The sequence below is a fragment of the Micrasema longulum genome, unplaced genomic scaffold (genome assembly GCF_059751315.1).
Source record: "Micrasema longulum isolate JH-2025_06_02 unplaced genomic scaffold, ASM5975131v1 h1tg000721l, whole genome shotgun sequence".
Classification (NCBI taxonomy): domain Eukaryota; kingdom Metazoa; phylum Arthropoda; class Insecta; order Trichoptera; family Brachycentridae; genus Micrasema; species Micrasema longulum.
Genome location: NW_028277917.1, coordinates 12568 through 29375, shown reverse-complemented (window position 1 = coordinate 29375; position 16808 = coordinate 12568). Strand labels below are relative to the sequence as shown.

The 16808-nt window shown below is 33.5% G+C and overlaps 1 protein-coding gene across 1 annotated transcript; it reads right to left on the bottom strand.

Annotated features, from left to right (window-relative positions):
• Positions 1-618: 618 nt before the first annotated feature.
• LOC148279461 (semaphorin-1A-like) lies at positions 619-16303 on the bottom strand (the record flags this gene model as incomplete). Its single annotated transcript, XM_088229904.1, has 12 exons — positions 619-923; positions 1446-1635; positions 2533-2873; positions 2954-3197; positions 3290-3372; positions 3459-3604; positions 3876-4084; positions 4196-4337; positions 4453-4646; positions 5186-5453; positions 14379-14430; positions 16207-16303. Coding segments are annotated over 12 exons (2192 nt in total), but the record flags the coding sequence as incomplete, so codon positions are not given.
• Between the last annotated feature and the right edge of the window lie 505 nt (positions 16304-16808).

Below are 16808 nucleotides of genomic sequence, written 5' to 3'. Positions count from 1 at the left end.
AAAGTGAAAAAAATATTCAGACTCAAAGCATCACACATGTGTAAAAATAATGAATGTTCATGTTCATACTATCATATGTACTCAAGTTTGTTAAAACATAAAAGTTTTCTATTCTACTCCTTATTAACTTCACAAAAACGGAAGCGGATCACTTGGCATATATGTCTACAATGCATTCACTATAATGCATCGCGATAATTAATACTTAAATGTTTGGAATGAAACGAAACATGCAAATAACATCGCCAACTTTTTACATAATATAATAAACACCTACATTTATCAGACACTGAACCACTTTCATATTTAATTGTATAAATGTTCCCTTTATTTCACAGTTATGTAGGTATTGTGTCTTTAAGTAAAAAAAAACTGTTTTTGTAGGCACCGCTAAATTAAAACACGATTATTACATTCAATTTTCATTACAACGCAGGCTTCCATTTTTATGGGACAATGGTAGTTGATCCATTATTTCCTATTTTAATTATTTAAAAAAATAATTATTGTCATCTTTCCAAAATAAAAAAAAGCGTACAAGGTACTTGTTTCCTCATCTTTTTTCTAAGAGCCACAAATGGAAAATCCTTTCAAATTATTCTTCATTATTTCCTTCAATGCGTAGTTCGTACAAATAAATCACCATTTTTGTACCTCAAAACTCTTTAAAATGAAAATTCCATTTTTAGTTGTGGTTTCATATGTACGTTTTTTTTACTTTTTGAAGAGTTCCACCTTTGATGTCTTTATCAAGAGATTCATTAGAGTTTTTGCATTCGTGAGAGCGGTCCTTACTTCCCAATTCATGTTGAAGATTATCCTGCTTAGCAGGAACATTCACTACAAGGTTGATAGTTTTGTTGGCTCGTGGAGGCAAATATGCTGAATGGTTGGCATTCAAAGGCGTCTCCAAAGGTGTCAATCTGAAAAAGAAAATTGATAGTAATGAATATTGTTTTCTCAAGCCTGGGTGTTTTGTGATGAAATTCACAACTGTAATTGGGACTCCTGGCCTGTTGTGGTGCAAAAAAAATTAAATTGTTACTACCTAAAGGCAGAATATTGTTTTATATGGAGAAAAACTAGTATTGGAAATATATTTTGGCAAATACAGTGAAAAACCCAAACTTTTCAAAGTACCACAATTTTTGTGCAAAATCACAAAGGCCAGATTGTTTGATCATTAGTAAGAGTTAAAAATCGAAAGTAATACATAGCAACAATTTTAACTAATACTAATGATAAAAACAATCCTAAAAAGTGTATCTTAAGTTTTAAAGGGCATTGCATTAGTAGTCATTAACATTTATTATAAAAAATTAGGAAGGTAAGATTTACGCTTCAGATGTCCATTCAGGGAAACCATAAAATATACTAAAAAAAGCTTTTAATTTTTTTTCCATGGTAACCTCAAGGAAATAAGATGTCACATACAGTATACATACCTGTTGAGGTGGTTGTGTTGTTCGTGAAAGGGCGTTGTGTCTGACAAAAAAGGGTGACGAAATCGACGGGAAAATAAATAACCAAATACGAATCCTAGTAGAAGTGTCACGACACAAGATGCCACAACGGCAATATGAAGTGCATTAGCAGTATATATCATCTTTTCTGGGCGATTAACTTTTAATGAATCTGTAAAAAAAAAAAACATTAAATACAAGAAAAAAAAATCAGTAAGCATGGTAGAAATTGGAAACAATATATGACTCCAATTGCAATCACAGGTTGTGACCTTACCCCTACTATGAATGTTAAACTACTGGGTGTTCATTTAGATTCAGATCTTTCTCTTCATTCTCAGGTCAATAAAAGGGTAAGTGCTGGTTTCTTCTTTTGAATAACATGATATATTGCCCTAAGATTCTGTCACTTATTAATTTTAGAGTCCCAGTAACGCAGACCAGAAACCAATCTCTTTTTAAAATTTCTAAATGTAAAACTAAATCTTTTCAAAATTCGTTTGTAAATAGAACCTGCCATATGTGTAATCAGAAATTAAATTGTATTGATATTAATAACATATCTTTAACTTCCTTTAAAAGTGAAATTTCCAAAAATAATTCAAGTTATGATGTTGCGCCTTGAATCCGCAGCCTATATTATGCAGGTTATGTGCAGTTCTGTATGTAGGCACATAATAAATGAACACTGTATGGTCAACTATAGTTGTATTATTTATTGTAATGTGCAACTGTGTGACCAATATTCATTTACATTTCTAGTAATATTATAAGTTTTGTATGATTAGTTATTTTATGTTATGTATAATTTTTATGACACAACATTTACAATAACAATATTATATGGAAGCCTCTAATTGGACTTTATGATATGTATTTATGGTATAATTGATTCTTATAAATGTATAAATGTCTGTTGGCTTTCCAATGAAATAAAATAAAATAATATGTCAGTTTAGGTTAGTTAGAATTTAAGTTTAAGTATACAATTGTAAAACGCCCTTGAGGTGATTTTTCACAAAAAGGGCGCTATATAAATAAGCAAATAATTAATATTATTATGATTTACCTGTTTCGTGTGTTTGTTTTGGCTCCGAATTAAAATTAGGAATATCATTTGTTTTCACTAATTCAATGACGACTTCATTATCCATGTCATCAACATTATTTTTGTCGATTTCTACTTGCGTAGGGTGTTTGGAGGTTCCACCTAAGGTCCCGTGTGTAGGAGATTTGATCACTCTCTCTTCCTTGGATGGGAAAGGTAATTTATTGCAAATCTCAGATGCTCCTTTCTCAATGTCTTGCAAGAACCTATCAGCATTTGGAAACTGTCTTCCGCCAACATATGCACATTGTTGCATTTTTGAATCCCAAGCACAGTGAGGATCTTGTAAAGTGACGCAGTGTCTGCAATATGAAAATTAGATATTAAATACCATTCAAATTGTTGAGCTTGAAATCAAAATAAATTATTTTTATCAACAAACCTGCAAGATGAAATGTTATTGCAGTGATATAAAGACATGGTTTTAATGATTTCGTTTGAAATAACTATGAGTTTATCTGTTGCCAGTGCTACGTGGATTTGTTTTACAGGTGTTCCCTCAGGTAAAACTTGCGTTTCAGAAACAACAATTGTTTCAACAGGAGCTCTTGTGTCTTCATCTGCACTACTGTCAAAGTCTCCGAGAGCGGATGCTCCATTTAATAATTTAATGACTCTTCCATCATCTACAATAATAAATTATTTGATAAAATAAATGACCATGAACTAAAAAGGCAATATCAAAATAATTATCAATATAAATAAGCTTTTTCATTACCTGTCCCAACGTATAAAACATCAAACTTTGCACCATTCATTGCTAAAACTTGCGGATGTACGGCTATGGAGGTTAATCTGTATCTGAAAGAGAAAAAATAAAAATAAGCTTACCTAGGCATAAAAATAAAATAATATATCAAAGTAGTATAATAAAAAAAACAACTTACTGTAGGCTGACACGCACAAGTAATGGCTTGGAGAGAAAAGCTGGAACTGCTTGTTCCATTAAAGAATGACTCTTAATAAAATTTACCGTTGAATCAGGTAAAGTTCGGCTATCCTTAACACAATCACCTGGTCTTGGACTAGGAATCTGTTGAAATAAAAAATAAAAATTGAAAATAACAAATAATAATAATAATGTACAATTCATAACATGTATAACCTATTTTATTCAATGATATATTGAGTTGACAATACTTCTACAATAACTGAATGAGCTGAACTTTTGGAAAGAGTAAACAAAGTACATTGTTTTTCGAATTCATACCAAATTTGAAAAGGAATGTTTCAGATCTAGACTCTGACACATGGCTACACAAGAATGAAAAAAAAATTGAGATGGTAAATACAATTAGGTTTACCTTATCCTCTTCAACTGGTAACCAATTAGCATTTATGGTTTCTTGAGCTTTAAATCCACCATTGAAAGCAGATAAAATATCTCGCATAGCAAAGGCACACACTGCTGATCCGCCAATTGAATTTACAGGAGTAGTGAGAACTCCATAAATAATTTCACTTTGTGCTTCACTACTGCCATAAACACCCGATACAATGTCTGTAGTAGATTCTGAAAATAATTTAATATAAGAAATTATAAATAATTCAAATTTGATAGAAGTTCATTATAGCTCATTTAAAACAGGAAAATGTGAGCTATGTTATCAAAAATCAAACTTACGTATTTCATCAAAATAAAACGGATATTCTCCTGGAATTGAACAGTTCAGACGAGATTTTAAGAAAGTCGTCCATCGATCCCCAAATTGATGAGGCCCTCCTTTGTCATTTAAACAAACCCTTGCGACACGTGAGTATGTTGCCTAAAAACAAGTTTTATAATACTATAAATATACCAAAATGTCCACATGGGTTTCATATTTTTGAAAGCAGCAAAATCATCCAAGAAAGAAACTAAAGTAAAAGATGTAAACGCACCTTTCCACAGTTCATGTATTCGACAGCTGTCTCTCGGAAAAAGAAGAATACATAATCCCCATAACTCACAGAGTTAACAAAGTTTGGGTTGTTGAGCTGTCTAAGGTTGTAGTGTTCAGTTCGTTGGGGTCCCCTGTAAATGAGAGGGTCTGTTCCGGAGAAGTCCGCAACAGTTGCGGAATAAAGCCGTCCATCTGAAATTAATATAAGAATGTACAATAACAGTTATTTTCCAAACATGTTGAAATAAGTAAGTTTTGTTTTATTCTATTTTTACCTCAAGTATTTAAATTTTACAAATACGTTTGGGGAAAAAAGTATGCCCTTAATATTTATATGGAATAAGGCTTAGGTTCACAAGCTTAATTGTACAGAATCATAAGCTAACTGGTATACATTGATGTTTTTGTGTGATAATGTTTAGAAGCTAGATTGTAAAATGGATCTTAAATTTTATTCAAGTTGAACTTGTACGCATTGACGTGGAATTATTTTCAGACATAACTTTTCTTGTAATTATGTTCAGGATCACAAAGCTTATTTGTAAATTGATGTGGAATTATGTTCAGGATCACAAAGCTCATTTATAAATTGATGTGGAATTACGTTCAGGGGCTTATTTGTATAAATTGATGTGGAATTATGCTCAGGAGCTTACTTGTATAAATGGATGTGGAATAATGTTCGGAGGCTTACATGCATAAATGGATGTGGAATTATGTTCAAGGCTTACTTGTATAAATAGATGTGGAATTATGCTCAGGGTCGTAAGGGCACAGGCCCGTGCCCTCGAACTCCTCGTGCTTCCGCAGCTTGCCGTCCTGGAGGCGCGGGTGATAGTGGCGGCACAGCGGTTTAAAGGAGTTGGTGCCACAGACCAACGTCTTGCCGTCCTGCGCCCGTGCCGCTATACGGATGTAGTTCTGGCAGTCCACCTCTAGAGACTTGCCCTTGAGCGAGCAGAGCTCCCGATGCGCGCCCGTTGAGTGCCATTCGATTTTCTGAAAACAATTTATAAATTATATTAAATATATGTAAAAAAACGTGACATGACCATCGCTCATTTTATTTGGTTTGAAGCGCAAATGTTTAAAAAATTACAATCAGGAAGTTCAGTGCTACGGGAAATTGGATATAAAGAATAAAATCTTACGCGCAGCAAAAATTAGAGCATTTAATTGTATGGTGAAGTTTCTTGAAAATGTACGAAAAAAATATAAATATTTTAAACGTCACTAGTTCTTCTGAATCAAACAATAATAGAGTGTTATGATAGATTTCTGGTTTACGGGAAGCCAATTTACCAATCAGCAAAACTAACCGAAGAGAATTTCAAAATTACAAAACGTTAAAAAATCATAGCGCTCATAATACTATACATAAAAATATTTAAAAAACGTTTTTTGGTTTAGTTTGATAGTCTATTACCAAAATTTGTACGAATTATATTCATTTTTTGTTAAAAACCAAAAAGTTTTATTTACAAACCGTGAATACAATGCATACAATTTTAAATCTATTTTAGAAACTAAAGTCATAAAAATCATAATTGTTCATCAAAAGTAAACATGCAGATTCCACTGTAGGTTTACGAATTACAAAAACGCTTCTGCAAATCTATGAAATTATTTCCGCCGTCCAAGATTGGTAAAACGAAGAGATCCTATAGGTCCTTTTGATACCTGGATGCACCCAACATATTGTCCAACTTGCTTCGATCCACGGACTACTAAGATTTTTGGTGGATTTGTTACTGTGCTGCATCTAGTTTCGTCTAAATCGGGAAATATCACATACTACAAATAACAATAAAAATATATGAATTGGATTTTTTCATATTTTTATTTAGTTCTATGAAAAACAAAGTCTAATATATATTTACAACATAATTATACATCTATACTTATTCTAACATTATTTAGAATAATTAATTGTATTTTCTAAATCAATACGGATATTGTGGAGAAATGTTTTCAAACATAAATGTAAAAAAGAAATTTAATACAAATACGTTGCTAGAAAAACGCAACCTGTTTGGCCTTGGTTATTGTGACGTCAAGATTCGTGATAATATTCTAAACAAATTTCAATGGCCAGGGATAAATAAATATGAATCGTGACGTATTAGGGGCGTGGCCAATGGAATGACCGTTTTGCGGGAATTCAAAATTACAAATTTAAATTTTTTTTTTTATTCTACTAATAATTAGCAAAAAAATTTTTTTACTGGACAGTATTTCATAGACCTTTATTACTTTAAAAATGTAAAAAAAAGGTGATCTCTTACGTTTACTTACGCACCCTCAATTATTATGTTCGTCGATCTTATGCCCTTTTTTAAATTTATTTAGAACTGATGATCTCTAATAATTTAAAGCAAAATTTATCATGTATTGTACCTACACTTTTCACTATAGTATAAAACATGCTCATGAAACGGACACAAAAAACACCATAAACCGGACGTCCATTTCATTGTATTTATTAGTGTCGGTTTTATTGAACTCTTTAAAACCTTAAATAAATTCGAATAATTTTTTTTTTCATTAAGAAATATAACATTTTTGTTACATATTGTACCTTATAGTACCAGTACTTGATAATTCAAAAAAATAAACACTAAGATCGTTTTCACACTACAGCAAAAATCCACCCGGCCAGAAAAAATGACATAGGGTGGATCGATTTTTATCCTATATATATTTCTTTATTACTTTTTAATTAGCAGGTAAACTCACGAACCAGTACACTATGAGGCGGACTAATCTTCACTAGATTTCCTTTCGAAAAGTTTTAACCTTCGAGAAGAAATAAAACGAAAAAGAAAATGATAAATAAGTATCCACCTCCCCTAATTTTACCGGGCCGGGTGGATTGGAACGATGGATGTGAAATAAGCTTAACACTTACGTTTTTGAGAGTTAGTAAACAGCATAAAAAAAAATTGTGTCACAAAAAATTCACAGACCTCTTCACTACTCACTGCACAATGGCAGGCGCAAGAGTAACATACTTCCGTGGTGTAATATGATACTAGGTTCAATCATGAAGCTAGCAATAAAATATATTCGAGTTCAGACAGGAATCGAGAAACTGCAATCGTCCGTTTCATGGGACGTCCGTTTCATGAGACATCCGTTTTATAAGACGTCCGTTTCATAGATATTTTCCCCTACTCGTTTGTATTCGCAAAAAAATCAGCGATGAATGTAATTCAGTAGCGATAACTAGCTTTTTTTTACTAACATTACCACTATAATTTTGTATTGTCTGCGGATTTTGAAATTTGCGGTTACATAAGGCGAAGCAAAAATATTCCGAATTCGAAATAATTACGTGAACAATTTGCCCTTGATGTAAAATGACAGAAAACGCAAAGACGAATAATATCAGCATTAGTACGGGAATACGGAACAAGAAAGCTTTATTGTCTACCCCTTAGTCAAGAAAAATAGGTTGACCGTAACCCCAAGATTTTCCCAATGTCAGCGCTATTTTCTGATTGAGGGAAACCTTTTTAGACTATAAAAAATGGCATGCTTAGCAGCATGTTTTAATATAAAAAAACATAAGGTTCCAACTTATGTCAATCAGAATTACGCAATTAAAATACATACTACTCTATATCGTATTGTTATTATAAAACACATTAGTGAGTTTTTGGATGTCAGAAACGATAAAATTACTCAGTGAATGCAACATTGGTGGTCCGGTCTGTGGTTTCAAATAACCGGATATATTATTTTTGGGGTGATAAGCTTATAGAATACCTGTTTCATAAAAAGGCAGCGCTGAGAGCAATACTGCGTCAGGGCTCATTGCGTAGTTTATATATTACATATAATATATATCATGTAATATCGGAAAAGGCGTCAGATAAAAGCTCGCCATAAGTTCGATGTGTCGCGAAATCTACTTGCACGTAGGTACGGTAACTACATACATTATGCAACAAAGTAGATACACAAAAACCTTTCTCCCACAACCAAATATCCGTAAAAACGTCAGGACCGGATTCGAATTCTTAAGGGTAACTTAGATGCACTAAAATACGCTACGACGGCCATAACTAAACTTGAAAGACGAAACCTGCTAGTAAATATTACAGGTAGGTAGCTGAAAAACTCGTATAATTAATTTTATACGCGGAAATGTGTTTTCTGTGAGCTTACGCGGTATTTCAAGATATATCCGCGGAAATTCACAGATAAATGAATTTCATTTTAGATTTGAGTATGCAACAAAAAATTCAACAAAATGCGTATTAAATATATTATATATTAGGGATTTTGTCGTTGTTTGGTTATACGCCCCCAAAATGTGAACTAGGTACTAATTTTTCAAAATAATATATAAATATATATATACAGTATGTACATTAATGAATTCCCTGTTTACAATTTGTGAAATGTAGACAGATAAGTTTTAATTATTTTTTAGAAACATTGACGTCGGTTATTCGAGAACCTATGTTAAGAATCTAGACGTGTTTGTCATAGTTTACAGCGACACTAGACGGCTAATGGCATTCAATGAGGGCGCTAGCAAATGGGTCGGAAATAAATGTGTAAAGCTCAAGTGTACGGATGCATTTACCCGGCTACCTCGATTTGGCAGAGAGCCACAGACTGTTCCCTGTTCCCTGGCCCTCGTTACGTCAAACGGGCCCATCTAATTTATGCATCGCTTGTTATTGTTGCGCGTCGGGAGTCGGGAGTGTCGCATGTCGCCTTCGCGGCACACGTCCTACGATATGATATGCAACTTCAGCGGGAGTGACGCTTCACACGGGATTTTAGTTCTCAGCAGCGAGGGCTAATAAACCGTCCACTTTATTTTGATGCGATAACGTGTTGTCACGTTGTGCGAAGAGCGAACATTTTATTTACCCGGTTATCCTGTATTGTGATGACTAAAGCGTATTTTATACGCTGGAGATGTTGCAACTACATATATTATATATTCCCGACGGCCAGTTTTGCCTTTAATAATATTGACCTTTCGAATTTTTACGAACTGATATTAAAATAATGTTCGTGTCATATCAGGTTTCATTCAAGAACTGCGCCAAACTGGATACTCTATATGGCTGTATCTTTTATTGCAAAGCCTTCGGAAATCGCACTGGAGTGTGAATCGCGATTCCCTCTAAATGTATTATTCCTCTCAGATACATTATTATGTATGCATGTTTGCTTGCAAACTCAGCACAAGGATCACTCAACTTCTCAGCTACATAATAATATTGTGTATATTGGCGACCATCCAAGATATTACAATATATCGACAGATACACGGGTAATCAATTCTAGAATTAAAAATAACTCTTGCTTAGTATTTCTATAAATTTTTATAGTACCGAGTATTGTACCCACACAATTATTATAATACATACATCGAGTTCCTAAATATTGGTGAATCTGACTTCGAACTTCTAACCGTACATCTTGGCCTATAAAAATGCCTATATTATAATATTTATTATGTATGTACTCGTATCGAGTTCAACAACGAATCTCTCACGAATCTTTATAAGTCGACTGGCAAAAAGTAATTGCGTACTAAGGTGAAATTCTACTGCAAATAAAATCGGATCATTAAGCTACGCGTATTGGCAATAACAAAACAACTACCAGCAGATGCAAGAAAAGCAGTATAAAGGGCCATAATAGGTTTCTCTATTCCTTTAACTGCGTTGTATCTCAAGTATGTTTATATTATGTATGTATATGTGTTTGCTTTCGTGCAGCTAGAAACAAAACTCAGCCCGATAAAATATGTAAGTCGTGATCAGAAGGTAACGCCCGAAGAGCTAATGTTAACAAATTATTTATCTTTCTGTTAATTGGATGCTGGGAGCGTGCGCGGATTTACTGTCCACGTGGAAACTTAGTAATTGTTTCGGTTAGAATTTTCTTTCAACATTTTCGTTTTAGTACTTTACTGGAGAAGAGGTGTGACGCTACCCATTACGATAGCGAAGAGATTAGGAAGTTTAGAGCTTTGTTCGTTACGCGTGTAAGGATAATAAAAACTTCGATAACTCGCGTTGTAACAATTAAAATGTCTGTACTTGGCAGATTACCATGATTCATGTAATCACAAATAAAAAGACCGTTGTAGGTTATCTAGTTTTCGTGTTCGGTTGAATCAGCGGTACTTATAATACTTATGTTTGTAGTCTGTATGTATACAGTACAAGTTGATCAACCTCTATTGGCTGTCTGCAGAATCCCACACGGAGATAAAATATATAATACAGTTATCTGGTGCCAGCCTGCCAGCCATCGACAGAATCGGGTGTCTCGCGATGGCGGCGCGGCGGCTAGTTCCACAACTTCCACCGTAATTACGAACACCTAGATGGAAACGTTTAATTATTATTGTATTTGAAGCCGTGTGTAGTTTTACCGATAAGGAGTTCCTAGACCACTTTGAACAAAAGGTTAGGTATATTAAAACAAATTGCATAGCGTCAAAAAACGCCAGTTAATAAGCCAATCGGGTGAAATAATTAGGTTTCTTTCCACGATATAAAGAGCCGATAGCCGATGTAATAAATGACGAGGATGTTATGGTCAACCAGTATCGCAATAGTGTAGGAAACTACGAAAGAAACAAGATGTTAAGACTAAATGGTTTTAGTTCTTCTATTTCCCTTGGCTAGATAGTAGATACTATATCTACATACTGCCTACATCTACACGTATCGCCACAATCGTAGATCGCAGTCAGTTCGCGAACCCTGAGCAGTGTGATGTCTGAATGGGCGTTTAAATATAACTCCTTCAGACAACTCACAATCTGACTTATGTTTCCTTCCCGGGATGCCGCATGCCGACTGCCGACTGTGGCTCGCAAGAAATGGCTGCAGTATGTGTACCTTTACAGAAGATGCTCAAATGGATTCGGAAATCCTGGTCTAAAAATGTACATTTTCCAATCTGTTCAAGTCTCGGTGTGTTCAAATTTAGTAGAAACGAAGTAATTAAAATGAGATATCTAATATTGTTACTATTTAAATTATTCGTAGATATAATAATAGAAGGTTGAGGTGCGGTACATTTTACAATAAAAATAATCCACTTGACCTATCTGTCGGTATCAATAATTTTGCTAATTATCCCAACGAAGGGGTTCTACCATAGGTTCTACCTTTTATTATTTTACGCACGCGATTTGAGAATAATTTCGCTACGTGTTCTCTAAGCTTGACTTTCTCGGAGAATAATTAATCAAAAATAATTGTTTAAAAGAGAAAGAATACCATTTATTTTCTATATGCTTTAAGGCGCGGATAAATTGCTCAATAAAATAGAGCGGCATTAACATTCTTCGAATTAGGTTAGGATTCACTATTTCTAGAAGGCGGAGAAAGTTCCAAGCAGGGGTCGACGTTATAGGAATATCGATAGAGAATTAAACCAATAAGAGTCAACTTAAATTAGATTTTAATAAATTTCGAGAATTCTTGTCAATTGGCACGCGATTCTAGTTTCGTGCGTGTGAGCATTTAATAGACAAATAACGTCTCAAGTAGAAAACATATCAAAATAAATGTTGTGTTTGGATAAAATTTAATTTTAAGTTGACGTAAATACATAAATCACTATATTTAAAAGAAAAAATAACAAATTTCTGTAAACCGGCAGAAAATTTGAAATCCAAAAAAGTTTTAAGTGATTTATGAAGTGTGGTTTATTCGTGAAATCACCAAATTAGAGAATCAAATGTTGAATCCTTCACCGAGGCTTTCTAATTAAAGGTCAATTGTGATGCGATTATAATATATGAGACTTTTGACATTTTAAAATTTGCGGAAGTCGACCTATGAATACGCAGTAGACGCGTGCGCCAAGCCGGTATACTATACGAGTATACTTCTTCTAAGCTAAAAGGCGTCTTGTAATAATTAGAAAACGGGAATCAAGTTGGAATAGAGTGTGGCTTAACCCTTAGACCTCGGATGCTTGAGTCCGTAACACTAACCCAGGGACCACAAATGGATTCAATTTTCACTGTTGATAATAAAGGAACTAATATCCTATAAACTTACATAAGTTAAGTTTATGTTGCCGATAAGGAAAAATATATGACATCACGATATAATATTATCCATTTCTCTAAAATACACACAATACCTTTTGTATACTATATATGTAGGTACAATCGTGATGGAATTTTCCAAATATTTAGTTTTAATTATTTAATATCATAAACAGCCGAGTAATTGTTATCGGCATCGCGGTGTAGTGGTCAGCGTATTTGCCTACCATTCACGAGGTCTCGGGTTCGATTCCCGGTATGGTTGACATGAAATATTTATTTAAAAAGGTGCTTTTACACTAGAATATTTTATAGTCCCTGGACTGGCACCCGAAGCGTAAGAATGATCATTTTACATTCATGTAGTAAAAAATATCAAGATACGCTGCGATTGGTGTACCAATGCGCAGTGCCCATTAGGTGCGGAAAGGGAATGATGATGATTTTTTAAGTCTGGTAATAATTAAGAGAGTTCATCTATGGATTTAAGAGAAAAGAAAAATACGCCTTTTTGTCTATGATTTATGTCAGTTTTTCTCTAGATGTACATACTCTAAGGTTTTTCTGGTGTTTTGTAAAGGTTATCATAAAAAAAATTCAGGTATTATAATCTTTTCGGAGCAAAAAAATACATAAATGTTAGTATTCATACATACATATAATATATATATTGTGTTAAAAAATAAAATTCAATAAAGTAATTGTGAATTATAGTACAATGTAAATTTACATAATCATGTTTTTTTTTTTTTAATATTTTTTTTTATGACATTAGGATTTAAAAAAATATTTTACGCCAAATACACCATAAAACATTTTTTTACTGCAATACAAAAAATCTTGCATTTTAGGGTTAGTATTCATAAAATGGTGTACATTTAGTGGAGTATTTATACACTTTGGTCTAACAAAATAAAAAAAGTATTCAATTAAATAATCCATTTATTTGACAAATTGTAGTCTGCATTTATTTACCCATTAAACCCGTTAAACCCATTACACAAAGCAGACTGTAAATATAAGTTAGAAGTTAATGAACAGATAGCAGAAAGCTGAATTAAAAAACTTTGCATGATGATAAAAATGAGAGAAAGTTCATTAGTTTTGCAAATATAATCGTAAATCGTAATTAATTATGGAGATATTTTAGTCAAGGAGATGTAGTAAACTTATGGAAAAGTCGGTCGAAGTATTCCGTGAAGTTCATATAGGTATGTACACGTTCATGGCCAGAAATAGTGAAAATAATGTAACGTTTGAAAGACACAAGCGTAGCGTGTGGACATACATACTATTACAGAATGGAGGAAAACCTGATAAATTGCCGCCTATAATTATTAATGTTTATGAGCTAAGTACTAAAATCTCGCCGGCCACAAAGGGCGGACTCACAGCCGGAGCTTGTAGCTCAGATCAGTTCGGTACTAGCTTACTAGTTCACTTTAAACGTGCCAGATATCTCGCCAACTTAACTCAATTCTGCGCGAATAATTCAGGCTTTGATTTATCTAGCGCTCACTTAAAGGAATTCCGTATGCCGAAAGAGGAAACAAACCCGCTTCACCGGTCGTAAATTACTAGCCTTCCGTGTCAAGATGTCACGGCTACATTTTGGTAAACAAATAAGACAACCTGAGTAACATCTCTTTAGTGAAAGATTTGCATATTCAATAAATATTTCATTTTGGAAAATCTGTTTTTCAGAATCGCGCGATTCCTATAATATAAAAAGAACCATTACGAAACGGTACAGTGTTGTTGGATATTTTAAAAATTACAGTAAATAAACCAATATATCATAATCATTTTGACAGGGCACGGGGCTATTAATTATTTTAAAGGTTATATTTTATTTGTAAAAGTAACAACAGAGTACTAACCTGATGAATGTTTTCCGTCAAGTCGTAGAGACTGAGATTGTGTATCGCGTTTCTGTAAATAAAAAAATACAAATAAAAAAAAACATATTCTCAAAATATCAATAAGATAAGATGGCTTCCATAAGTGACACAAATAACCCTGTTCATGTAAACAACGGTCAAGAGCGTTAAGCCATAATGGAATAAAACAGCGTCCGAGTTCTTTGTAACAAAGCCAGTTAGTAGAGTCCCGGGAAACAAAGGGACAATAAAAAGTGAATGAAAACAGTTTTATAGAGTTTTGCACGGAAGGGGCAGATGAGTGCACTCAGCCATGTTGGGGATTAGATTTACCGTATCAAGGCTGAAGAAAAGGAAGGAAATTCAGTCCACATCCTAAATTTAATATAACAAATGAAGAATGTTTGAATGTGTCGACGGATTGTAGAAGTATAATGTACTTAAAATAAATATAATTCTATGTTGCACCTCCAGACAGAGGTAATAAAATAACAAAATATTCACCCAAGATCTCCATATAATTTAATGTTTGAATACATGGAATTATAGATACCCATAAGCGTTTTGAAACACGGTTATATATTATAATACTGGTACAAAATTTTCATTCATAAGTACATAGTACACGGGTACAAAACACATTATTTGAATTTTTATAATCGTGTGAAAATTATGGCGCATGTTTTGAGATCAAACTAAAATATTCATATTAATTATAAGAGTAGTGGGGCTTACCTCGCACTAATATTATTTAGAAATTACGATATGAAACAACTTGAAAATACGTAGTTCGTATTGTGGCTCAAACAGTAGTAAGGGGTGAGATCAATGGACCAGGTAAGTTATGTGCAATCAGAACAGCATGTTTACGAAACAGTTTGCTCCATATTTCTCAAGTACTCCAATCCTATTGCGCCAACAAGTCTTAATGAATCTAAACTCTCGTAACCTACTCTACTACTTTAGCTAGGAGTGACGATGATGCGCTGCAATTTGGCAAGATTCCTCTCATAATATTCGCTCAACATTTAGAGCCCTAGACTTGATGCTTACTTCGAAGTGACTTGGCTTACTGACAAACAAAAATTGCTGCCAAGTTTAATCCGCGGTACTCAGCCTCTTTTTGGGAGATTCATCTTCCGCGCGGATGCTCTCGACGATTTCAGGATAATTATTCGCACACGGCAATCCAAATAAACGGTTTAAGATATAAATTTTTAAGCGAATAATTAATGAAGGTGATGAATTTGACTTAATAAGAAAATTATTCAAGTAATGCTTTTATAAATTGTAAAAAATTCCTATACTTTCCTCGAAAACTGTAGTGCGTAGGTTTCTTTTTTGGTCGCGAGTAAATAATGAGCTACGGAGTTAATCTGACTGTCATAAAGTATGTGGGGCACATTTAAACTAAATTAAACGCTGTTAAACAGTGAAGGCATAATATAGCACGACTGGGGAGGGCTTAATCGCATAAAGACATTTTTAAATACATGCAAATCCGTAATCGTAGTAGAATTATACAGTGAGGTTCATTACAAAGAGGCGTCGCGGAGTGTGGTCGCCTTTGGCTTTGAGAATATTATTTGTCTGCGGGGATTATGGAGCGGAGTACTTACCCATCGTTGGAAATTTAAACCAGCACTGAAGATGTAAATTTGACAAAGAATTTTACTGAGAAAATTTACAAAAAAAGCGTAGTGTCACAATTATTACTTCATTCATAAATATGATTTAAACTAGATTCGTTGGTATTAACCAATCCTATTAAGGAATATTGTTTTCAGATATATGATTTTATAATAATTAATACTGGATTGATCGTTACCTGCCACCGATGAGTATTGAGTAGTTGTCCTTATCTAGAACTTTGAAGAAATCTTTGGCTGTTGCGTTTCCTAGGAACTGGTCAGATGGTTCTTCTCCTGAAAAATAATATTTTATCAGTTAAACGATAGTAATTATAAATTTGATAAGATATTAATTATAATACTTTCGGTAAAATAAAATTAAGGGATAACTCATAATCTCTCTTAGTGATAAAAAAAGAATTTAAAGGGCATAAAAATATTCAAAGCAAAGCAAGAAGAAAAACAAGTTAGATAATCAGAGTTATGTAAAAAAGAACAATGTGATTTTTTTGGATAAGAGAATATCTAAGATGTCCTACATTTCTGTTGTGATATCCAACAATTTCGATAAACTCCCTAGGGGGGTAGGTAGGGGGGTAAAAATATATTGACAAAAAAAAATAAAAAAAATGGAAAGACAAAATTAACAATACAAAATAAAAAAACCTATAATTTTTATGAGCACCAAAAGTAAAACAAAATGGTAAAGGTTAAGCGCCATTCGAAAGAAATTTTTCTGCTCGATCATACATTGTGTTTCATGTGAAAACATGACACAGTCAGCTCATGGTTCGCACGT